Source organism: Vicia villosa, linkage group LG5, assembly GCF_029867415.1.
Source record: "Vicia villosa cultivar HV-30 ecotype Madison, WI linkage group LG5, Vvil1.0, whole genome shotgun sequence".
In the NCBI taxonomy this organism is placed as follows: Eukaryota; Viridiplantae; Streptophyta; class Magnoliopsida; order Fabales; family Fabaceae; genus Vicia; species Vicia villosa.
This window is the reverse complement of record NC_081184.1, coordinates 89463107-89489699: the sequence shown is the minus strand read 5'-3', so window position 1 is coordinate 89489699 and position 26593 is coordinate 89463107. Positions and strand designations below refer to the sequence as shown.

General features: G+C 32.6%; 2 protein-coding genes across 2 annotated transcripts; both read left to right on the top strand.

Moving 5' to 3' along the window:
- Nucleotides 1-5678: 5678 nt before the first annotated feature.
- LOC131606834 (NAC domain-containing protein 90-like) lies at nt 5679-7288 on the top strand. Its single transcript, XM_058878944.1, has 3 exons — nt 5679-6117; nt 6350-6639; nt 6798-7288. Exons 1-3 carry the CDS (start codon nt 5964-5966, stop codon nt 7146-7148), a joined length of 795 nt encoding a protein of 264 aa, XP_058734927.1. The 5' UTR covers nt 5679-5963; the 3' UTR covers nt 7149-7288.
- A 13321-nt stretch (nt 7289-20609) lies between these two features.
- Nucleotides 20610-24773, top strand: LOC131601823 (vesicle-associated membrane protein 714-like). The gene is made up of 4 exons (XM_058873716.1): nt 20610-21056; nt 23277-23467; nt 23961-24124; nt 24273-24773. The coding sequence occupies exons 1-4, from the start codon at nt 20840-20842 to the stop codon at nt 24361-24363; spliced, it is 663 nt and encodes a 220-aa protein (XP_058729699.1). The 5' UTR covers nt 20610-20839; the 3' UTR covers nt 24364-24773.
- Nucleotides 24774-26593: the final 1820 nt, after the last annotated feature.

Sequence of the window (26593 nt, the reverse complement as noted above, 5' to 3'; positions counted from 1 at the left end):
ATTTAGGTTTAATAACACTTTTGGTCCTTGAGTTTTGACCAACTCACGAATCTGGTCCTTCCATTTTAAACCAGAACAAAGCAGTCCCTAAACTATATTATTAGTTGCAATGTTGGTCTTAATTCCCCATTTCCCCTTCAAAAACGCTGATGTGTCTAAATTTTAGGTGATGTGACAAATGAACTCCTCCACAAGTACCTGACATGTCATTAAAATCAGAATATGATATTAAATAAAGACAAAAATCAAAATAAAAAATAAAAAAATAAAATAAAAAAAGAAATAGGAACTCTACGTCCCAACCTCCCTCTAAATTAAAACAAATAAAATTAAAAAATAATAAAATAAAAAAAATGGGAGAAAAAATAGGAACTATATGTCCCAATTGTAACACCCCAAAATCTACCCATCGAATATTAATAAAATCAAATGTGCAAAAAATGTAATCATACAATGAATGTCACATTTACTTCACATAAGCAACATACATTAATCATAATTATGCAGATACATAACACTTAGAACCTGGATGAACTTATAGCAGCATATTTCAATTCAATTAATCAACTAAATAGCGGAATCATAATTTCTCAACGGTAACAACATCACATCTTTTATTCAATGAAAACACTTCGCAACTATTAATATTATTCAACTTCAATTCGCTTAACATATTTATTCGACTAAACAACTTCAAAATCAACATGATAATTCATAATTCAACTTAAGGTAGTAACAACATTTAAACATAACAACAATCGTTCATCCCTCCGAGTGCTACGTATCAGGCCAGACCCTCTTAACTTATTATAGAGTAACATGAAGACTTCATAAATTAACTTCAAACTTCCACAGTTATACTTTAGTACCTGCCTGATAAATAATAAGATGCATGATAAATAATATAATAAAAATCAGATCGTATAATTTACCACTTCACAAATTTCAAACAACAATTATAACAACAATTATAATAACAAATAGCAACGACAATTATAACAATAGCTATAATAACAATTAGCAACAACAATTATAATAATAGTTATAATAACTATTACACATCTTTCCAACAATATCTGTCACAATAAATCGTTAGCATAATTTCACACTAAGTCATCAACAACGTATTACAACAAAATCATCAATTTAATACAACACTTATCCATCATCACAACAACATCATCAACAATAATTAATCAACTCGAAATGCGACTCATAACAATGCATATGCATGTGGTACCAATTGGAATAAAACTCTCAACTTAAACATTTGCCATTCAGGCCATCGCCACTTTTTCCATTTTCAAGCCAACTTAAACATTTGCCATTTTTAGGCCGTCGTGTTTGCCATAATTTTTTGGCCGTCATATTTGCCATAATTTTCAGGTCATCGTGTTTGCCATAATTTTCAGGCCGTCGTATTAGCCATTATTTTCAGGCATGCATTATGCAATGGATGTGACTCAATGAATGCAACAATCACATACAACACAACAAAAATCTCATTACGGGGCATACGCCTACATCACTGTTATTACTAATTATTAAAGGTAATCATCATCACAAAAGGCATAAGCCTATATCGTCACTACAACACTAGCCATATGCCTACAACATCATCATTGTATCAACATCATAATCATAACGATAATATAATTATAATCACGTCACCAACATCACAATATCAACAACATATTATTACAACAACATAACAACTATATCAACATCAACATAGAAAAATTTTCAATAATAGATTCATTGACAGTAGAACAATTTCAGCAATATCAGAAACAACCACCACAAACAACCACACACACCGCAATAGTTTTACACAACCACAAACTGAGGCCATTATACAAACTTAATCCCACATAAAATTTATCATAAATCCCATTATAGAGTCAGAACCCCACCCTTACCTTGGATTGGAGATTACTCTATAATTCTACCGATCGAAGCCTTCTAGCCTTAGCTTCTAACCCTTGCCTCTTTTAATCAGAATCAAAAGCTGGAAATTTTCCCAAATATGCAGCTACAGTGCGATAATGATATCTTGCAACTCAGACCTTATTTTGAAGATCCCAACGGTAAAAAGTTAGATATAGGTGTTGCGAACCTACCCTCAAAATTTGACCACGATCCAACGGTTAACGAATCGAGGATTTTCGATTTAGTGAGACTGCTGCAAGAAAATGGAAATGAGTTTCTCTCCTATTTTCTCTCTTCTTTGCAACTTCCCATGACCCATTCCCCAAGTCTTTTTCCCTTCTAATTAACCTAATTCATATCTTAACCTAATTTCATTAAACCTATTGGGCCTAACATTCTCAACCCACCTTTTACTACCACCATCACTTAATTAAGTACATATAATAAATCTAGTATTTTTTCAATACTATTTCTACAACTTAATCAATTAATTAATCGACTAATTAATCATAACAACCCATGTCAACAATTCTCAAAACTCCACAAATTCAACAATTAAATTCGAAATAATTTGAAAATAATTAATTAAATACCGGGTGTTACACCAACCTCCCTCTAAATTAAAACAAATAAAGTTAAAAAAATAATAAAATAAAAAAGAAATGGGAGAAAAAATAGGAACTCTACGTCCCAACCTCCCTATAAATTTTTCTATAAATTATTTTTTATTTGATTCATAACAACCAACTAGCATATGCCAAATATTGAGTTTTATTTAAAATTAATAAATAAAATGAGAATAAAAACATAAGACACGTGATATATTCACAGAAGAACAAATTTCTCTCCCTCTGTATCGTCTCCTTCTTCGTACGAGAAAAACGAACATGGAAACCAGAAAAAAAATCAAACACACAAACAATAACATAAAAAACCTCACCAAATCTTGATTTCAAAACATAATCTATTACCAATTTCAAAAGAAAAAATCCAGAATCGCAAATCCAACAACAACAAAACATAACATCAACCAACACAGAGTGAGATTCACAGAGAAGAAATTTTAATCCCTAAACAATCAGAGTCAAAGTGAAGTTGAACGAATTAAACAGAAGAATAGAATCACTAATACATCAACAATTCAACGGCAATCAAGTGTAAACAGAAATTGAAGAATACCGATTGAAGCTCTAGCAGAAACCATGTGTGTTTAATTTTTGATTGTGTGGTCTCACTGACATCTAAATCTGAAGATTAGGGTTTTGTTTTGATTGTTTGTTTTGAGAATTTAAAGGTTGAATTAGCAATAAGAGAGGTCAGATCTATGTGTTGGTGGAGGTTTGGAAGTGTTTAGGTTAGGTTTAGGGTGATTATGGATTTCCAAAGGTTGCTGGTGGTTGGAGAAGATGAAGATTCATCTTCTGGTTAAATATCAAATAAATATCAATTGTTTTTTAACTTTATGTGTTTTAATTTCTGAATTTTTATCTTTGTGTTTATTTAATATCATATTCTGATTTTAATGACATATCAGTACTTGTGGAGGGGTTCATTTGCCACATCACCTAAAATTTGGACACGTAAGCGTTTTTGGAGGGGAAATGGGGAATAAGTCCAACATTGCAACCAACAACATAGTTTAGGGACTGTTTTGTTCTGTTTTAAAATGAAAGGACCAGACTCGTGAGTTGGTCAAAACACGAGGACCAAAAGTGTTATTAAGTCTAAAATTTATTGTTTGGATACAAAATGAAGAATTGTTAAAATAATGAAAATTTATGAAGTATTTTATCTAAGTTAAATTTAATCATTTTTAAATTACATCAAAAACTAAAGAATTTGCAATTCCTCTCATACTCCATAGAATGTATTTGTTACTATAATTTCTTTAAATTTTGCAAATTGGTCTTCATATTTTCTAAAATAACAAAATTGACCCTAAAAAATTTCAAAAAATTGCAAATTGATCCTTAATAATTTTTAAAATTTACATTTTAGTCCTTCAAATTTTTAAAAATTGCAAATTGGTCCCTACTTTTCAATTTTTTAATGTGATCTAAAAAATTTAAATATTATAAAAAATAACTAAAAAAATCTAACAATGAACTATCTTAATACTCTATCCAAATAAAATAATTTGAAAATGAATGAATTTCAATTAAATCATTTAAATTTTAAATTCTTTTAAAATTTTTAATTACCTCATTCAAACACACTCTTAGAAGTTCTAAAAAACAATAGATTTTTTTCACCAAGACGAGCTTTCTCTCCAGAGAATAAATAAATAAAGAAATCACATAAGGTCCATATCTAACCGAAATTATACCTCTTCATAATCCCCTAGCCAACCTCAACCAACCACCTTATTGAATTGTGTCTATGGATTTGCCTTTCAAATTTATAATATATATTTTTTTGCCCTTAGCAGAATTGGCTATTTGTAAGTCCTCCATCCATGTCAATGTTGCCTCTTCTAGTGCCAATAACTTGGTTGGGATTAGCTGGGCCTCATTAATACTCATGCGTGATACTTTTTATTTATTTTTATGAGAGCATGATTATTTTAATTTGGATATTGTCAAATTATTATAATAAAATTCAAGACAGCATTTTTTTTAATCGGTAGTCTTAGATATCATATCATGCATGATTATTTCTCATATATTTTATAAAAACTCAATTTTAATTATGTCTAAAACTAAAAGGATGTTTTTGGACACATCTTGTTCGGAATGGTTCAATTTCAAAGTGCATAATAAATTTGCAACTATAAACATACTATAAAGAAAGATCAATTCTAATCAGGTGCATCCAGAAACATTTAGCCAGGATTAAAATTAGATTTTCATAAAAAAAACAAAGTTTGAGATTAGTATGTAAGTAGTTTGTTTTGTGGATGAGACATGTTTGACTAGTTCTACTTGTAAGATTCTCTTGTAACTAGAATAGGTATAACATTAAATCGACATAACTTAATATTGTTATACAATAAACGTGAGCTATAGAACCAATATATTATTTATATTTGTAAAAAATACATCAAAATTTCAACAAGATACGTTTTTTTTATCATTAAGATAAAATTTGATACGTTGAATTTAAAAGTGACAACACTCATATATATATATATATATATATATATATATATATATATATATATATATATATATATATATATATATATATATATATATATATATATATATATATATATATATATATATATATATATATATATATATATATATATATATATATATATATATATATATATATATGAAGACACATTTTTTAGTTTATAGTTTATAATTTATATCTTATAAACTCATATGATAATTTATATATGTTTGATAACATTTTTTTATCACGGATTTATAATATATTTTTCTAACTTACAGTTTATTTTTAGACGCTATTTCGAATAGCATTTTAATTTATAGATTAATTAAACCGCTAATTTTATCAAAATACTTCAATTAACTTATCAACCATCAATTTTAATCATGACTATAAATTATCAATTATCAGATATCAACCATAATTTATAAAATATTATTTTTACCAAACAAATTCAAAGTAAAATATAATGAGAAAATCTAACTACTATAATGAAAAAGATTACGTAGATAAGATAATTAAGTATATATTTATTAAAATAATGTAACAATGATGAATATTGCTAACTATGTGACAGCTATGTTAACTTCTTCAATTTTTTATTTGTTTCTAATGGGATGACTAATTCAAAAGGAAAATTAATTGAATGATAGAGGCATATATCATCATGATAAAGGCAAATCAAAATGGTTTTGCAAATGCAAAGACATTTTCTTTGCTCCTATAACCGTGTGGAAGTTTCTACCCTCCATCCCAAACTCTCAAACTTTTCTACTTCCACTATGTCCCACATACTCCCTCTCTTGTCTTTACACCTAAGACTTATATATACACTTGTAGATACATTATATATATTCAAATACACTTGAAAAGTTTTTAAGAGTAAAAAGAAACATCAATTCAATTCAACTATTTCAATGGTAGATATCCCACCTGGTTTTCGTTTCTTCCCAACTGAAGAAGAGCTTGTTAGCTTTTACCTAAAGAACAAGCTTCAAGGAGAAAGAAATGCTTTTGATAGGGTTATTCCTGTCATTGACATCAATGGTGTAGAACCATGGAATCTCCCACGTAAGTATCTTAGTTTTTCACGGTTCAAACCCTAAATCTTCTCAGTAGTATTCTTTCTGTATCAACAACTTGTTTACATTAATACATAAATATAAATTAATACGACAGTCAGAGATTAAACCTGCATCAATAATTTAAATTCATTTAATTCAACTAACACGTACGTATATCAGTAAAACAACTTCATCCACCTAACTATCTTCTTATTGCAATGTATTTTACATTTTTGCAGCTCTTGCGGGGGAGCTATGCCGCGAAGATAAAGAGCAATGGTTTTTCTTTTCGCCGGGGCAAGAGAGAGAAGCAAGAGGAGGGAGGCCTAATAGAACAACTGGATGTGGTTATTGGAAGGCAACAGGTTCTCCTGGTTATGTTTATTCTTCTGATAATAAAGTGATTGGAGTGAAGAAAACAATGGTGTTCTATAGAGGAAAAGCTCCTAGTGGAAGGAAAACTAAATGGAAGATGAATGAATACAGAGCCATTCAATTGTGTAACCAATCCAATACTGCCACACCTCAGGTATATTGCATCATTCTATCGTCATCATATGTAATAATACATATATAAAAAAATTGATTTTAAATCAAGGAAGAAATATTTAATAATTTTATTTATTTTTATTATTTAATTCAAATTTAAATTGGTTAATATTAATCTGATGATTTTGATGTTTATAGTTAAGGCGAGAATTCAGTTTGTGTCGAATATACGTGATATCAGGAAGTTTTAGATCATTTGACCGGCGTCCATTAGAGAATGAAAGAAATGACCGATTTCGAGTTAACCAGATCGATCAAAATTCATTTGTCGTAACGTGTACTAATCAAAATGCAAGAATGGATCATGCATCAAGTTCATTTGAAATTTCTCAATTAGGAGGATTCCAAAGTGTTTATGATCTTCCAGAGGTTGGAGGGGGTTCAAATAGCAGTAATTGGAATGTAAATAACAATGGTGATAATGGTGATGAGGCTCAACTCCAAGAACCATTATGGGAATGGGAATGTGAACATTTTAGTTGGACTTAATTCTAGGTCAAGCAAGACCCGTCAAGTATACGTGGCTAATTCGGATCCTCAAATACCAACCAGCCTCAGCCTGCAAGGCATAAACAGTAGATTACTTCTAATTGTAATTCTTTCATTTTTTTCTTTCTAATTTTCATTGATTAAATATATTTTTAATTTCTTGAATATATTAAATTTTATTTCTATTTCTATTTATGATTGAATTTTTAGAATGACATGTAATTGTTAAGATCTAAAAATATCATTAACTTAAAATTTAACAATTTAGTTTTTATCAAAATAACTTAGTCTAATTTAAAATTATAGATAAATGAATAAAGATTAAATAGTTATAGTATTAAATTAATGATATTTTAATATTGTATCAAGGATATGTTATAAAAAAGTCATTTGAGAATATGCAATGTGAAATTTTATAAGAAAATAGAACTAAAATTGATAATAGAAATTTAGAAAAAATTGTTGGGTGAAAGTATGAGTGATTAAAGTCTCACATTGCTTACGAATGGGTGTAATGTTGGATATATAAGAGAGATGACTCATTTATCTAAGACCTTAAGGTTTTGGGTTGAGATGTGGTTTCTCGCTCTCTTGAGATCCTGAAGCATTAGTCCCGTTGGTGCTCTCGACTCTCCCGAATTCTCCAACAATGGTATCAGAGCCATGGTTCGGCTTGATGGGGGAGTGGAAGCTGGATCCGGTGTAGGATCCTGTTATAGAATGTGGGGAACTCACACTTGTGGTGGAGAATGTTGAGTGAAAGTGTGAGTGTCTAAAGTCCCACATTGCCTATGAATGAGTGTAATGTTGGATATATAAGAGAGATGACCCATTTACCTAACACCTTAAGGTTTTGGGTAGAGATGTGGTGTCTTCCTCTCTTGTGGTCCTGGAACATTTGTCTCATTGGTGCTCCCGACTCTCCCAGACTCCCTAACAAAAACTCATTTTAAAAAAATTGTAGAAATTAAAATTGATACATTTAGAATGATTAAAAATATTCTTAACCCTATGCCTAATCCAATTATTTAATAGCGAGCATAAATTTTATTTGGTGTTTTTTATACAAAAGAAAATTGATATAAATAAATTGAGTTAAATAAATATAAACTACCGGTTTAGGATTCAATTCATGTAGCATCATTATTTATATTTACGTATTAATATAAATGAGTGGTTAATATTTATTAAAAAAAATTATTATAAAAAATTTGATATAATGTTAGCACCAACGTACAATGTTTGGGAGGTACACAGTGTTTTTGTAGGGAAGACAATGCATTTCTAAGTTTTAGAAACATAATGTACTTTAGGAAAAATGAGTGAGTTTCTTTGACACCTTTAAAAGATGTTTTCACTCTATTTTTGGTACAAAACTATCACAAGTGAAATTCTAATGAGAGAAATTTAGAAAGACAAAGGGAGAGATCCTTAGGGTTTATTTTTCAAAAAACTAAAATATTTTTTAAGGTATCTAAGAAAATTAGAGAACACTTCTAAAAACTTTGGATTTGTGCAATACATATATTGAGTAGAGAATTGATTAAGAAACATTTGAATAGAAAATATGCAATGTTCTTATTTTTTTTTATAACTCATCTTGTAATCTCTTGTAAGAACTCGTGAAGTACGGTGAATCATAGAACTTTTCTTTGTTATAGTATATGTATATCGATTTGATTGAATTGGGTAAATAAATATTGTGTATTCGCCACTTTATTTTATTCTTCTTCATTTTGATTTTTTATGCTAATTGGCATATTGAAATTTTTTAGAGACTATTTATTTTAGTTATCATTGTTCTTTGTCTCATCCATTTTTATTCTTAGTATGTTTAAACATTTGATGTTTTAATTTCACGACATGTTGCACCCACCGTAGGCCAAAAGGGTTCATTTTATAGGTGAACACCATGGGTTCTAAATGGGATATTGGAAATTTTCTGAGGATAACAATTTTAAGTTGTGGAAAGTGAAATGAAAACAATCATATTTCAACAAAAATATGTAAGAGCATTGAAAAGTGATGCACTAATTTCTCTAGGCTTAAAACAAGCAAAGAGGACCAAGATGGCAGATGAGACCAAAGTGTCATTATCTTGTACCTTAGAGATAAATTTCTTAGGAAAGTCACCAAGGAGATGCCTGTGGCATAGATGTGGGTTAAGGTTGAATCATTGTATATGACCAAATCATTGACTCATATGTTATGTCTAAAACAACAACTCTGTTTTTTTATTAGTAGATAACAAATTCATTGTAGCGTAATTGACATAATTTAACAAGATCATTGACGACTTGCAAAATATTATGGCAAAAATTTATAATGAGGATAAGGATTTACTCTTGGTGAACTCGATATTTAGATTTTTGAGCATTTTAAGAATACATTTCTTTATGGCAAGGAAGATATTATCGCTTTGGAGGAGATCCAATGACTATAATAACTAAGGAATTAACCAGGATTAAAAAGTTAAAGGTAAGCGATAGTGGAGAAGACTTAAGTGTTCCAAGAAAGAAAAAAATGAGAGTATAGGAAACCAAACGGGAAATAAATAAAAGTCAAATTCTAAGGATTTTGATGATTAAAAGTTAAATTCTTCATTTGTCACAAAATTTGTCACTTCAATAAAGATTGTTTTGAGATGGGGCAGGGGTGATTCTACTCAGCTTGTGATTTCCTCCTATAAGTATTGTTATAAAAGTGATGGTGCACTAATAGTGATGAGTTTGGAGACAACAAAGAGTTGGATCAAAGAATTAGGATTCTCATATCAGATGTTCTAAAGGAATGAATACTTAGATTTTGGAGTTGAAATAAAGTGGATTCTAAGGACTCGTTAATAATTAGGCTTGGAAAGTTCATAGTATTGGTAAGATTATACTTAAAATGTTTGGTGTCTGTGAGTTCCTTCTTCGTGATACGACGCATGTTGTCGAGATTAAGCAAAATTTGTTGTTTATAAGCATGTTTGATGAACATGGAGCGTTGAAAATTTTGCATGATGCATTGATTATGGCTAAAGAGTCTAAAATATGCGGGTTGTATATTTTAGATGGTTACATTTTTATTGGCCAGACAACATAATTTAGTCAAGTATTTCATGACAAAACTAAGCTATGGCATATGATATTAAAGTATGTTAGTGAAAGAACTTCGATTGAGCTAGCAAAACAAGGTTTGCTATGAAGTTAGAAATTGAACAAACTAGAGTTTTATGATTACTGCAAATCATGAAAACAATACATGGTGAAAAGTTTGAGAGTGGTATACATATGTCTACTAGACCGTTTGAGTATGTTTACTTAAATCTATGAGATTTAAAAATGGTGGAAACTCATGGGAGTGGTTTATATTTCCTCACTATTATCAAGCTTTTTCTAAAAGAGTATGAGTCTACATTTTGAAAAATAAAAGTGGAATCCTTGAAAGGTTTGAAGAATGACATACTTTAATAAAAAATTAGTTTGGAACAAAAATGAATGTGCTAAGAATTGGCAATGAAATTTGTTTTAGAGAAGTTTAATGAGTTTTTTAAGAAACAGAGTATAAAGATGCATACAACTGTTGGTGGCACACCTTAACAAAATGGTCTAGTTGAACACATGAATAGTATAATTTTAGAGAGGGTAGGTTCATATTGTTGGGTTCTAGGTTACCAAATATTTTATAGAGTGAAGTTATTGTTACGGGGCCTTATTTGATCAATAGATATTCATTCACACGAATAAACTTCCATACATTTATGGAGGTTTGGAGTAGAAAATTAGTAGACTACTCTAATTTTTCATTCACAACCATTCCAACCAAAAACAATGTGCAAACCACTAAGGTGGATCATAAATCACTATATTAATCAAACGTTTTACCACAAATGTGACTCGTTCCCCCAAGTCCAAAATATCTATCTGCCTTTGGTTGGCTTTGTGATCAACACATTTTTATACTAATTATTCAATTGTATATTTGGTAAGGAATTTATAGACATATTTTGGCATCTTAAATAACCTTTAATTAATTTTGATGATAAAAATGAGAATAATTATCTTGCTCGTATGTATGTTTAAGTGTGCAGACCTTAATATATATAAGTAGAAAAAACAAAGGTTTTGATATAAAGCATTTGTCACTAATGCATTTCTGACTTTGATAAAAAATGCCTCTGATGAAAAGCGTGTAAATCAAATCATATTTTAAAGCATCAATTATATATAAAATGATTTCTATGATATCAAACATCTATCAAGTTATTCATATTATGATATCATCAATTTTCAAATGTTTCAAGATCGTTTGTTTCCAAGCTTCAAGATAATTGTTTGTTACTTATTCACTCTAGTTCGATTTTGTAAAATACTATCAAAGAGAAAATACAATAAAATAAAGAACATTAGTTTAAGGCGCAAAAAAGATAAGGTTGAGGAATCATTTTCATATAGAAGCCATTAGCACGAAGTCATATAAGTCATGACATGAAATATAGGAATCATACTAGAAATTATTAAATATTGTATATTATCGGCAACAACATGGTTTCAAAAAAGTACTAGAAATAGATTACCCTTACTGCTCATTTTTCTAATTTATTGAGAAATAAATATCATAGAGAAACATTTGAGAAAATCATTTAGAGAAACTAAGTGAACATTTTTGTTAACTTTTGATTTTTACATTGACGTTCAAAATTTAAAACCAAAATCTTACAATCATCTTTAGTGAGCTCTTTGATTGATTACTTTACTTTAGGAAAAGAAGAACAGAAAAATTGATAATTAGTCTTATAAAATGGTCTGCAACTTCCAAACCGGGTATACCGTCTCTAGCACTACTATGCGGAAGTAACTACTTCAATAACGCTAAAAACCAAAATGAAACCTCATTGGGGAAGAACACGTCGACCGACAAGGCATGCTCCAAAATTCTCTACAAAATTGTAAATAGGCAGCGGAAAGAACTTTGAATCTAAAGCACCTGTCAAAATAAAAATCAAAAAAGTAATATTTGTCTTTGTTATTGACAACCAAAACTTGATCACATGTCCGAGTTGTCAAGACAGACCTTGGGATTCTTACACCACATGACTAAATTATCTGATATTGTATTTGACTTTATTTTAAACCACTTTCATGCCAATATTTTTTCCCTCTCTACCATTTTTTCAATTTGGATATCCTCATTTCGAAAAAGACTTTAGCTTCTTATATTTTCAAATGCTCCTGGCGCAAGTGGCCCAAATAATAGCTAACTTCATTTATGACTTTCTTCCTCTACCTATCAACCTTTCGAACTTAATCAGGTGCTTCCATCCGACTTTATGAAAAGTTGAAACTACTTCAACCCTATTACAAAAGGAACTTCATACACCTACAAAAATCGAGTACTAAAAAAAAGGTGAGAAACCGACTTCTCACTCCTGCACACCCTACCTACCCTTGTTCTAACATTCCCCTCATAGCTAAGTTATCTTTCGTAGAAATTCTATTTTGTAGCATTCTCCAAACAAAAAAATGACACTTTTGAGGGGATGGCCTTTTTCCAAACCTTAGTCCAAGGATGACTAGAAATTAGTTGATCAATCGACACCAAAATTTCATAAGTCTCTTTTAGAGAATATTCGTTTGATGTGGCACACTCCCATATCTCCAAACTACAAATATCCTTCCATCAATTTGAGATTTCTAATAGCCCCAAATTTTAAATCTTAATATCCAACCCATATTTGTTAACCAAAGGCATCATACCAAATACCCCTCATATCATTACTTTCCACTCGTATTTTCTTAGTAATGCGATGTTGAACATCCTTAAATTTCCAATATCTAAGCCCCCTATATCGACCTACACACCTTCCATTTAACTCAATTAATTTTTTTCTTTCCGATTATTCCAATAAAATTTTAATTTTTGTAAAAAAATGCTGATTTTTTTATATCTCATATTACACGACAAAAGTAAATGGATAGTGTCGCAGGCCCATGGGGAATGGCCCAAACAGAGTTTTTTGTAACAATTCTGACAACCAAAAATGGTGTAATGGGCCACATGGGGGATGAAAAGCAATACAGCCCAAGAGTTCAATTTTGTTATTAATTCAGATTTTTATTATTTTTAAACAATAAATAAATGAACAAATAAAAAAACGAAAATAAAATAAGAGAGGTAAAGAACGGAAATTAGGGTTTATGTTGTGACCTTTGGAGTTATCGCGAGTCTTCTTCTCTACCTCTTCACTCAAAACGGCGAACGGTGGCTCTCCCTCTCATCTCGTTGACACGGCGGTGGACCTGCTCCGGTGACTTCATCACTTCGCCATTGCCGTCAAACGCAAATGCCTCGTCTCCAAGACTTCTCGTTTCTTCGATCGACCTTTATTTGAAACCGATGCGAAGATGACGACGAATCCCTCCGGTATGTATGCTCTGAGCTCTTTCTTGTTATTGATTCTTCTTCTCCTCTTCTCTTTTCTTCTACACTTTCTTCTTTTCTGGAATTATTATCTGCGATTCTGAATCGAGTCTTATTGATTGCGTGAACTGTTGCTTGTAGTGGAAGATGATGCTGTGAAGATGATGATGAAGAATGTTGAATTAGAACGGAAGATTGAAAATTGGAGAATAGTTGAATTTGAAGATGAAGAGGAAACTGTATGATTGAAGATGGTGTGGATTGGGGAGACTGAAGTTTGATGAAGGTTGAGAAAAGGTGAAGGTTGGAGCTCGGTTCAGAGGTGAAGAAGATGAAGAGAGAAAGATGAAGATGCAAGAGTGAGGGAGATGATTGTGGAGGATTGGCGAAGATATCTGTTATAATTGGTTTTCTCTTTTCTTGTTTTTCTGCAGGTTGAAGATTACGCGAAGGTGATGAATTGGTGGTTGAAGATGAAGGTTGAGGAGAGTGAATGAGATAGGATGAAGATGAATGAATCAAAAGAGATTGAGAAGTGAAGTGAAGGATGAAGATGGTAGTGAGAAGTGAAGAAGGTGATTGAAGAAGGTGAGGATCAAAAATGGTGGAGTGGGAAGTGAAGAAGATGAAAAATGGTGAAGACATTCTGATTTATAGTAGTGAGTTTTTCTCTGATTTTCTGTTAACTGTTTCAGTTAAATTCTGTTATAGGATTTGTTGTAACTGATTTTGGAAGTTAGTTAGGGTTGGTTAGAGACTGTTAGGGAATCAGTTACACCTGTCTTTCTGTTATGGCAGTTAGGAGGTTAGGAAGTTGTACTAGGTTGTTAGAAAGTTAGTTAAAAACTGTTAGTTGGTTAGGAAATGCTGGGTTCTGTTGAAAGTTGGTCAGAAACAGTTATAGGTTAATAACAGAACTGTTAGGAAATGGTAGTTGAGGTTAGAAACTGTTAGAGGGCTTGTTAGTAGATCTGTCATGCTAGTAATTTCTTTTGAGATTAGTTAAATACAGGGCTGTTTTTGGATTGGTTTTATGAACTGTATAAACTTGGGTTTTGAATCCAATGGAATGTTAAATGATGAGATATATGTATGACAATGTGTATGGAACTGTTTTCCTTTTCTTGCTGAATTTTGTTCTGAACTTGCTATGTAATTTTATTCCCTCAATTTCCTTTTCGAACTTCAGTTCTCTCTTGATTTCTTGTGCATGATATATTAACTTTCTGAAATTTTCATGAAGATTGTGTGTAGAGCTGTCATGAAGGTGAAGCCCTGTGTAAATATGAACTGAATGTAGCATGTAAATTTTTTCTGTTGAAGGATATGCATTGCTTTGTGAACATAATAGGCTGCACTGAATTTTGGGTTAGAATTGCGTATGCTGTATGATGTTGACTTATGTGTGGACTGATAGTTTTTCTTTATGCAGGGTTGTTGTCAGCAGGATTTATGGCTCAATTGGTTACAACTATGGTGAGGAAATAAGAGTGAAAAAGAAGATCGATGATGTGTATTGAAGAGAGAGATGAAGAGTGTAAAGTAGGGTTAGGAAAATCAATATTTTTGAATGTAACTCTTTTATACTTTTGCTTGTAATATATATTTGAAGTGTATGGACTTTGATGTAATGGGAATGATTGAAGTATGGATTAACACTTTTTTGTAATGGATATGTGTAAGGGATTTGTAATGGAATGATGTTGAATTTGGATGGTGTAGAATATTTATGTTAGAATCGAAATACCAACGAACAAAGTCTTGAATCTTGAGTATTTTCCTCCTAGGCTTCGAATTTGAGACTTACTCTTTATACTCTTAAATAAACCAAAGCATAAGGTGGAAGAAACCAAAAATCAGTCCTTCTATCAAGTAGCCTATAAAGTGGAACCGATCCGCCACAATACCATATACAATTCAATTTTTCACACATTCATTATCGATTCCAACTCCATAAGAGAAACTCCTCATTTGTCATAGAAATAAATCTTTATCCACGTGACCATAAGTCAAGACCATGATACACATCAAGAGTATTCCAATTGGACCAAGCTTGTAAAGTATAGAACTCCAAAATCAAGTGAGACCTTCAATTTGTTCCATGAACTTTGATCCTCTGCTTGATTTATTTATTAATGATATGCGAATGTTAGATGACTTAATGGAGGTATGCAAATGAATGTGAAGTTTAGCCAGTTAGCGGTAAAATTAGATGGGCAAATTTTGGGGTGCAACAGATAGTCCTAACCAATAAGGAGTAAACAACATCACATGTGTTGTCCATACTCTCTCTCTCTATCAACCTGTCCCACCAAATTTTTATAAGTCTCTTTTAGCGAATATTCGTTTGATGTGGCAGACTCCTATATCTCAAAACTACAAAATATACTTCCATCAATTTGAGATTTCTGGTAGCCCCAACTTTTGAGCCTCAATATCCAACCCAATTTTAATAACCAAGACATCATACCAAATACCCCTAATATCATTCTTTACTTTTCATTCCCATTTTCCTAGTAATGTGATGTTGAACATCCTTAAGTTTCTAATCTCTAAACCCCCTATTTCTATCGACCTACCCACCTTCCATTTAACTCAGTTAATTTTTAAGTTACTTTATTGTAACATGTTGGTCCTTTGAATTTCTTTGTAACAATTTGATCTCTTAAATTATTTTGTTGAATTATGATCTAACTTTATATTTTTTGGATGCTATTTTATGTATTTAGGATGTTAATATATGCATTTTGTTGCAAATTTATGTATTTTGGGTTATTGGTTTAAAAAAATTGAAAAAAAAAAGGATAAAAAAAAATTAATTGTTCACACATTTGTTAACTTCGATCAAGTTGTTAATAAAAACTTAAAAGACCAATTTATTACACTAAAATAATTTAAAAGACTCTTGATATAATTTTGCATAATTTTTGAAAATCTCTTACTACACCCGTTGGGGTTCTTAGGCATCACGTGTGCTTCCAAATTTGTCCATCTGCTTTCATAAATGTACATCCAGAAGCGTCTTTTTTTACATTTACGTAAAAACCTTTCGTAGATGCATATACAGAAAACTTCCTTAAGTATATCTATGAAATAAACCAGATACAGAATACCAGAAAAATAACATTTGTAACGATAAAAACAACATTCATAGATTAAAATCGGCATTACATCGATAATTTTAACAGCAAATTAAACATTACATTTCAATAGTCCGGTGGATGCTTGGACATCTCTAAGATTTGCTCGACCATTCTTTGCACTGTAGCTACGAACTCGAGCGAGATTTTCTCTTTGAAACCAAAATACGTTTGCCAAATTGCCAAAACATCTGCTCGGTTCTTGAGCTCAAAGTTGTTGTAAACGATGTTCCCTCTATTATCAAATGAATGTGAACGATACTTGAGCTTCACAACCTCTCGTTTGTCACCGTAAGATAGGCGGTAGTGAATTCCGTCAAATATAACATCGAGCGAGGTGTACTCGTTGAGTTTGAATGGCTGCCCGAGTGTTCTACTATCGGAGTAGGAGACACTTGTGACATACCAATGGACATTGTACTCATATTAGACATTTTTGTGTTTGTGTGAAATACAATATTAGAAACCCCAAATTTATAGAAAACTTAAGTTAATATGGACCATCTATTTTCTGTCACAAAATGTTCCGTATGTATATCCACGGAAGCAACTCATATATTTTGGTTCCGTAGGTATATCTACGGAAAATACCCATATTTTGCAAATTTTGATCCTTCCGTAGATACATCTACGAAAATTTCCCTGTTAGTTTATTTAGCAGAACAAAATTATAATGCAGTCCATAATACACTTTGAAACTACAAAACTCATCAAAAGAACTATCATCGTTTAAATCTATTGGTGGTTCCAATTTTGACTTTTCCTTATTCGCTTCCTTCTCGATGTTGTTTAATCTTTATAATTTGTGCATCCTATCAACAAAAATATCCAGTCATGTCTCGGCATATTCAGAATGATGAAGCGCCAATTCCGGTGACGTAGGTAGTATGGGGCATCCCGGTTTCAAGTAAACTTGCACAAAATGACTCGATTTTAAAAGTCATTCAATACACATGATACGATCATTTGGATTTGTAGGTGCTGCGGTGTGGAGGAGGAAAAATGTTTCCGAAAAACCATAATGCGTCAAGTTAATGCATACCCTATCATACGCGCATGCAATAAGATGTCACATTTCCAGGAATTTCATCCATTTTTGACATCAGTGCGTAAGCGCCCAACCAAGGACCAAGAGCTTCGTTAACCGCTTCAAATTTAACTTCGTCACCATATAACCGTGTGTACGAATCTTTATGCGTCTTCAACTCTTGGATAAGTTTATGAAGAACAAGCGTATGGCTATCCTCTCTATTACCAAGCAACACCGAGACGGCCCGGTAACCGCAATTACCGTCTCCTGCAACATTGACGATCTGCTCAATGTATTTGTGCATAAAAAACTGACATTTTATCGCTGAATGGAATTTTCGGTGGAATAGGCATCTCTTCGATAATTGGAATTTTCGACGGAATAGGTGTCGGAGGCGGTTTGCTTATGCGAGCTTCTTTCTTTGAACTTGTTTGAGATTTTGGAGTCAGTGAATTGGGAAAAAGTTTATCGGCATGTTCACAATACGAAGGAGCCCGAGTAGTCGAGTTGTCATTAGGTGTAGGCTTCAATTTCTTTGGTGCATCCTTTGTCTTAATCGATTGAGAAGGCAGTTTCATATGGGTTGTTTCGGGATATCCAATCTTCCGCAATTGTTCTTTGATATGGAGTTTCATGTTGTCATCGGTTTTCAAAAACCTATCTCGTATCGGTTCCAATTCAGAAGTAACAAAGATATTCGATTATTCGCCTTCGATGCAACCATCATCATCAAAACTAAGTCTTTTCCAATGAGGGTTAACTTCGTCCATTATTATTGCCTCACCTAGTTTCATCTTTTTAGCAATAACAAGAGACCATAGGTTTTAGAAATAGTACAACCACACTTTGCGCTATCAGAACCTACAACTTCGCCTTGTTTGGCCTCGTGAAAAATATAGTTAAACCTGGCCCGAGACACATTGCCAATCAATTGAGAATAAAGTATGTTGTCCTTAAATTGATGTTCCAACACCGTAATGCTCCGACCAAATATGGTTTGTATCTCATTGTGTTGGTTTTTAATCATGAGATTTACACAATCCAAATCTTGACACAAGTCACCTTTTCTATTAACCAACAATCTTTCAGACTAGCATGTGCCAACTTAACTCTGTTGGTGGTTGTATTCCCAAGATGTCATACATTATCAGTCCACGCACAAATAACCTTCTCCTTCACCTTATCAAGAATAGTGCTTTCAACATATTTTAATAAATCAGGATATTTTTCACACACTTTCTGAAATTGAATGACGGAATCAAGATATAATTCTTTTGTCCAAGAATTTACAATACGACTCCATACATCCATTATTTGTTCAACAATCACACCAGGCTTCATCAATTTTCCATCTTCGATCTCTACTTGTTTCTTCCCTACCGCGGGTTTAACCTTACTTCTCACATTACATGTTATATGATATCGACAAAGTAACTCATTAGAAGAAGGAAATACCTTTGCCATCACATTCATCAACACGGTATCACGGTTCGTAATAATCGCCTTAGGCATCTCGACTTGTTCCTTCAAAAGTGACCGACACACCTCTAATGCCCACCTAAGATTGTCCTTTTTTCACACTCCAAAAAAGCAAAATCAACGGCGTATGTCTTCTCGGTGGATGTAACACCTAAGATTATACTTGTTGGTCTTGTAGGTAGAATCGAGAAGGAGCACTATCGGGAATATGTTAAACAACTTTATCGAATTCGGATGAGTCCAAAAAATATCTCGGACCGTAACCCCATCATCGCAGGTTCTGTAATGCGACACGTATTTATTATCATCCAACAACTTCAATAGTTGTTGCATCTCACTTCTATCTCCCATAACCACCTTATTATTGCGGTACCAGATGTTATACACTTACTTTATATATGATACGTTGTCGGGTTCCTTCCGTTTCAATGTGCCAAGTATATTTTTCGGTTGGACAAGATTCAAGGACATGTCACTAATAAATGTCTTCTCTTTCCGATTGAGCCGACATACACTAGGATAACCTTGTAATTTTGCACACAAGTCATGGTTATGCAAGCCACAAATAACACTAAATTTCCACTTCTTGCTAGCTAACATCTAACCACAAATTTTAAATGGACACTCGCATTTTCTAGTACTCGTGTCGCTCTTTTAAACTTCCTTAGAGGAGGATGATATTTCCCGCTTCTTTCACACAACATTGTTACGAACGCGTTTCTTCTTGTCGTACCATTATCTGATCTTCCTATTACCGCACCAAGACCAATGTTAGTTGCATTCCTACGAATCCATGTGAGCATGCTATTGCGATCATCAAACTCTTGCTTGTTATTAAAGTCACCGTCGACACCGATCGCCTTTACGACTACCCGGTGAAACATTGACTGAATGAATTAATTCTCTTGAGATATTATCGGAGTGCACCATACCTATTTGTAAGCAATAACATAAATAACACAAAATTACGAGACTGTTGGAAAAAACAGCACAGACACGTAGGCGCATCTACGGAACATTCTAGCGCTAAGTCATTTCGTAGATGTACATACGGAATACTCCCTGAATTGAATTAGTTTGCCACTTTCTCCAACGTTCACTAGTTTACAATACTTTCATAGATACACCTACGGAAAAATTCAACTTTTGGCAAAAAAAAAGTGCTTCCGAATATGCATCTACGAAAATAGAGGACATATTTAAAGTTGCACGAGATACATAAGAAAATCAAGAGGGGAAATGAGATATTCTCTAATTTTTTTTCTTTTGGACTATTCCAATAAAATTTTAAATATAAATTTTGATTTTTGAAAAAAAAAATGTTGATTTTTTTATATCTCATCTTACACGACAAAAGAAAAAGGAAATCCCGAACCAATAACGAGTAAACAGCATCACGTGCGTTGTCCATACTCCCTCTCTATCAACCAGTCCCACCAATACAGCGAGATCCCCTTTGACACACCGGTGTGTAGCCCACTCTCAGAATCGCAAACCAAACCATAAAATTTAAAAATAAAAAATAAAAACTTACGATTTCAACGTGTTTGTTTTGAACGCACAGTATAATCCGATTCCGGTTTCCATGGAAACAATCTCAAAGATCTAGCTTCTAGCAGACGAAATTCTTTTTGCCGATGGCGATCCTCTATGCTTTGGTTGCCAGAGGCACGGTGGTTTTGGCGGAGTTCAGTGCCGTCACCGGTAACACAGGCGCCGTCGCTCGTCGCTTACTCGAGAAGCTTCCAACTGAATCGGATTCCAGACTTTGCTTCTCTCAAGATAGATATATCTTTCACATACTCCGATCCGATGGCCTCGCTTTCCTTTGTATGGCCAACGACACCTTCGGAAGTGAGTAGTCGCCGTTCATTTGTTTTCTTGATTTACTGTTTTTGACCTAATCGCTGCAATATCCAATTCTCCAGTTTGAATTCCTTTTAAGGAAGAGTAATTTTGCTTGGCTGAATTCTTTGGTTAATTTCTTTTGTTTAAACTTCTAAAGATTATACAATTGTTGTGAATTAAAAATCAACTGTGTGTTGGTGAGTTTCAATTGTATTGCGGAGAGGTTTCTTGAAGGTTGTTTCTGGCTTCTGTTGAGTGTTTGGGACTGATATCGTGCTTGATAGTGATAGTGGTATGACTTTCTCCATTGATAATGCAAATTATGCAACAGCGTTTGAAGCTGAGGCTTCATTCAATTGGCATATTGCGTACATGATGTGGCACCATGTCTGATGCGGCCACTGCTTTTGAATGACACTTTTCCATTAAGGAAATTGTCGCGAGCGGAGTATGTGAACCATCGATAACTATAAGAACTGGACTCTCCAGACACTGCAGACTGAGCTTTGGGCTTATATTAAACTTTTTCACCTTTTAGGCTTGGAACTCGAGGGAATGTAGACCATCCTTATATTTCAGACCGATTCGTTAGCTTTACCTTTTAGGCTTAGAGCTAGGGGATGTAGACCAACCTAGATATACCTAACCGAGCATGTGGCATGCAAAGACATATTTATAACATATGTATCTGTCTTAATAATACTTTTATATCTGTCTCCTCTAATTGATACTACCTAAACTTAAGGCAATAGATTGCGTGAACCTCATCCAAAATATTGATGAGACCATGAGAATACAGATTACACACTGGGTGAGCATGATCCATAAGATTTTATCTTGAGTATTGGTAAAATTTAGCTAGAACTGTTATCATGTGAGTTTTCAACACATGTTCCAAACTAGACTCTCTTTGTGCAAAATGTTATGATGCCCAATACCCTACCAAACCTAGACATGACTTAAACTGATTCTTGATATGTGGTATTTCAGCTTCTGAAATTAGAGGAAGTCCTGTTGTTGGGTAGTCAAACAAAATAGTTAATTACAACAAGGTTTCCAAACCCAGGAAGAAGCCTAGTGCCATCTCCCATATGCAAGTATCTTACTGCATCAAAGCAGGTTTCATTGAGAAGTTGTATAAGAATTCTAGTTGTCCTCCAACGGAAAAATGTTGGCATTATTTCCAAGTTTTTTGAAACAAAAACCCACCCTTAATTTGAACAGTTTGCTTCTTTCACTGTGAGAAAATTAAGGGCCAGTTTGATTATTGTTTTTCTGAAACAATTTTTTTGGTTAAAAAAAACCAAAATATCCATTTGATCATTTGATGCCTACTTTTTAGCCAAACAAATTGGAATTCCTTTCCATATTTTGTTGTCAGGTTATAAGTTGATAACCTGTTTTATTAGTTTATATTTTCTTTCACTTGTTTCGAATAATTCTTAACTCACTTCAAACCATGACCACCATATCTGGAAGAGTCCTCAAACTATTATAAATTTATTCTCTAAATAAAACTCATCTAACAGATATTTTTTGGTATTTGTATTATGTGAAATATTCTATAAAACACAAATAGATCAGGCAAGCTCTTAGGTTTTCATTGTTTGCCTTTCTTGGGTAATCCTGGTTGAGCCTGTTTAGCAAGTCAAATATGTAGCAAATCATCTATTATTACTTGTTGCATAAGTGTCATTCCAGCTAATTCATAATAAAAGATTTGCTATAACATTCATATAATGCTTTATGTTGACTCTTGAGATCTAAATACCTTTTGAGCTACGCATCTCACTTTCAACAAGGTCATTTTTATTCCAATAATGGAATTAGCTATAATTATTCCTAGACTCTGTCAACTAGTAGTAATATTATGCTTGTTTTTGGTAGGTAGATCTATAACTTCATTTGAGGCTCCACTCCACCTATCTATAAACTATTATCAGAGAAGACATGCTTTGTTTTTTTTTCTTAATTGACTACATAATTATTACCTTCAATTTAATCTTGTCCAAGTTGTTAGGAATTTTCCTTTCTTTTTTGTTTGTGAAAACCAATCAGTTCAAAAATTGATTTATAGGATTAGTGTATTTATCTCTGCATGAACATGGACTAACGGTCATTAGCAAATTTGTAGTCGATGAGTTATGAAGCAAGAACTTACTGTTCTGTCCCATTCTTTGTTACTGTTTTCATATGCTTACTATGTCCCATTTTTTATTTATCCAGGGAGAATCCCTTTCTCATACTTGGAAGATATCCAAATGAGGTTTATGAAGAACTACAGCAGAGTTGCCAATTATGCACCAGCTTATGCAATGAATGATGAGTTTTCAAGGGTTTTGCATCAGCAAATGGAGTTTTTTTCTAGTAATTCCAGTGCTGATACCCTCAATCGCGTGAGGAGTGAAGTTGGCGAGGCAAGTAATTCCAAAGAAATCTTTATCCCTCATTCTGTCTTTTGATGTATCCCCGCCCCATCATTTTATTTATTTAGTAGACATTTAGAAAACGAGAACATAAGCTGATCAAGGTTAATGGTATGATAGGGAAAGTTGTGCTCTTGTTAGTTTAATATGAAACTCTATTTTCTGTTGTTAAATTTACCATATTCCTTGGTATGCACTGCGAGTGACAGCCAAAGTGGTATAATTTATAAAAAGCATCACTCATCCCATCGAGTGATACCCATAGCCAATAATACTTACTAGCGAAGTTGTGTCCCTTTTTTCTTTCGGAAAATCATCATATGTCAATTATTCTGCAGCTAGCTTCTGAAGAGCGTATGAGATTTTAAGTTGTTCTGATGCTGTAAATGTCACTTAAGTTGTTAATGTTTGTCTTGCATATGGTAAGGCTGTTTAAGTCCTATGACATAGTTGATAACATTAGAATTTTCACTCTATCATTCAGATACACACTATCATGGTGGATAATATTGAGAAAATATTGGAGAGAGGTGACCGCATTGAACTTCTAGTTGACAAGACAGCAACAATGCAAGACAGTTCATTTCACTTCAGGAAGCAATCCAAGCGCCTTCGAAGAGCTCTTTGGATGAAAAATTTCAAACTCTTGTGAGTGAAATTTCTTTCCTTAATATAAGGAATATATATTTGGAAAGTATAAATTATTGATCTGGAGTATCAAAAGTTCTTTGGATTTATTTTTTTTGCATTTTTGTCCTATCCTTGCTTTGACCGTATAAATTTTGATATATAACAGGGCGTTATTGACGGGCTTGATTGTATTAGTCCTTTACTTAATAATTGCTGCTTGCTGCGGTGGCATCACTCTAGCATCCTGCAGATCCTAATTGTCTCTCTTGCTGGTTCTTATATTTTCTGAGCTCTGCAATGGTCAAGATTCCTGTCAATATCTACCTTGGAAACTTCAGTATTTCAGATTCTAAACTATGAGCTGAGTGGGAAAATTTGGTAAAGAAACCAGAAACAGTTGCGCACATTTTCTCCCTTTCGTTGTTCTTGGTTCTGTATTATAAGATTACACACGAAAGCCTGCTGTGATGCTGTTTTGTGACTATAGGACATAATTCTGTAAATGTGGATTTTACTATCTTTTATGATCTAGGTTTACATTGTTGTTGTTTATAAATTATTGCAATTTCCTTGTACACTTTAATGCTTCGTATGTCGGTGGTATTGAAAATTTAGGGTCAACCACCCTGAATGTTTATTTGAAGATTGATCCTTCACATTTACTCAATGCTGCTTTAGTACGTTAAGTTGGTAATAAATTGTTTCTAATAGGATTATAAATAAATGTTTTAAGAAAATTTATTATTAAATTATTAAAATTATAAGAAACTATTAAAAAATATTTTGAAATTAATTAGTTAGATAGAAATATAGTTTTAGATAAAACATTACATCAAGTTATTATGTGACTTTTATAAATGATAAACGTGATGTAGAATTGCATTATAGACAAGATTTTGGGAAGGAGGGTTTTGAAGGGTTTATATAAATTTTCCAAATATCTTTTAAGTTGTCATAATATTTTGAAAATTAAAAATTTAATAATAATAATGACTCTTTTCAAAAAAATGTCAAATATTTTCCTATATTTTTTTAAAATTTTGTTTTTGAAAGTCTTCCCCTCCCATCCCCTGCAAACTCCCAAATATTGCCTAAGGGTTAAACTACACCCTTAACAACATATTATAACTAACTTCTAGAGATTTGTAGCAACCGTACCAAGCTAACACAACTCTAAGAATCATAAAGATAAATTAAGTTTTTTAACATTTAACTTTTACAACCCTCCCCCAACACACACTTAAGACTAAGGTGGGTTTAACATACATTGATTAACAGCACGTAGGGGCTTGGCAAAAATACCAACTTTTTGCCAATCATCAGTCACATGAAGAGCTCCATTCACTTGTTCAAGATCTTCTCCATAATAAAGAAGAAATCAATTTTATAGTTGCATATATTTAGGGGAGTTGGTTGCATGTCTTTATTGGAATACCCTAAATCTCGCATATGAAATATCGCATAATTTAATTATAAATGTAACCACATAGGGTTGTCACACATAAAAAACACACACCCTATTTCGTAACACGAATTTCAACATGATAGTTTCTAAATTTGTAATTTGGTATTTACACGACGTCCAACTCATCTGAAGCTTACTTAGGATGTTTACACGACATCCAACTTATCTGACCGGTATCACATATTCATATGGTAAGACATTTCATAACCTGTCATCGCACACTCTCATTTTAAAGTATCATCGCAGAGGAATTATCATCAACAATTAAGGAAGATAAAGTAAGTAATCACGTTTAGTCTCAACCTTTAACTTTAATAACAAAATATGAGTTGTAATCAATCAACTCAATAGCTTAAGAATGCTCAACAACGAAATTAGTCTTATGACTTCAACATAACAAACATAAGGAATAAAATAAGTGATTCCAACCCGACGTTACATAATCAGAGCAAAACGCTACTAAATAAAACAATAAACTAATAAGCAACTTCATGAGTTGGCTTCCACTTATTTCCGCAAGATCTACTCTTGAATATCTGCACGATGTCCACGTAAAGACAACATTCAAACAGAAGGGGTGGGAATACAATTCAATAATTAGCGGTGAAAGACAATTGGAGTTGATTAACTAACAACATCACACACCAATTACAACAACATAAACATATCAAGTATTCTCATCCACACATCATAACACCAAAATAATCACAAAAATCATCACAATTGTGAGTGCATTTGCCCATTAGATGTTTTGAATGATGTCAAAACTAGGAAAATTTTAGCATTTATGTATATTCAACGGTATCTCTGAGTCATCATGTGCATTTTAACATTGGGGATATTATAATGCACCTAGATCATGTTTGGAAAAGATATCATGCATAAAAAAATGAATTACATAGCAATAAAAATCAATTGCAAGCTTCAAAAATCACTTTTTGTTTAAAACTCAAGTGTATGTCTGTTTATCGTGAAAATTAGTAAACAACCGCTAGTTCTCCAAAATAACAAATATCTTGGTT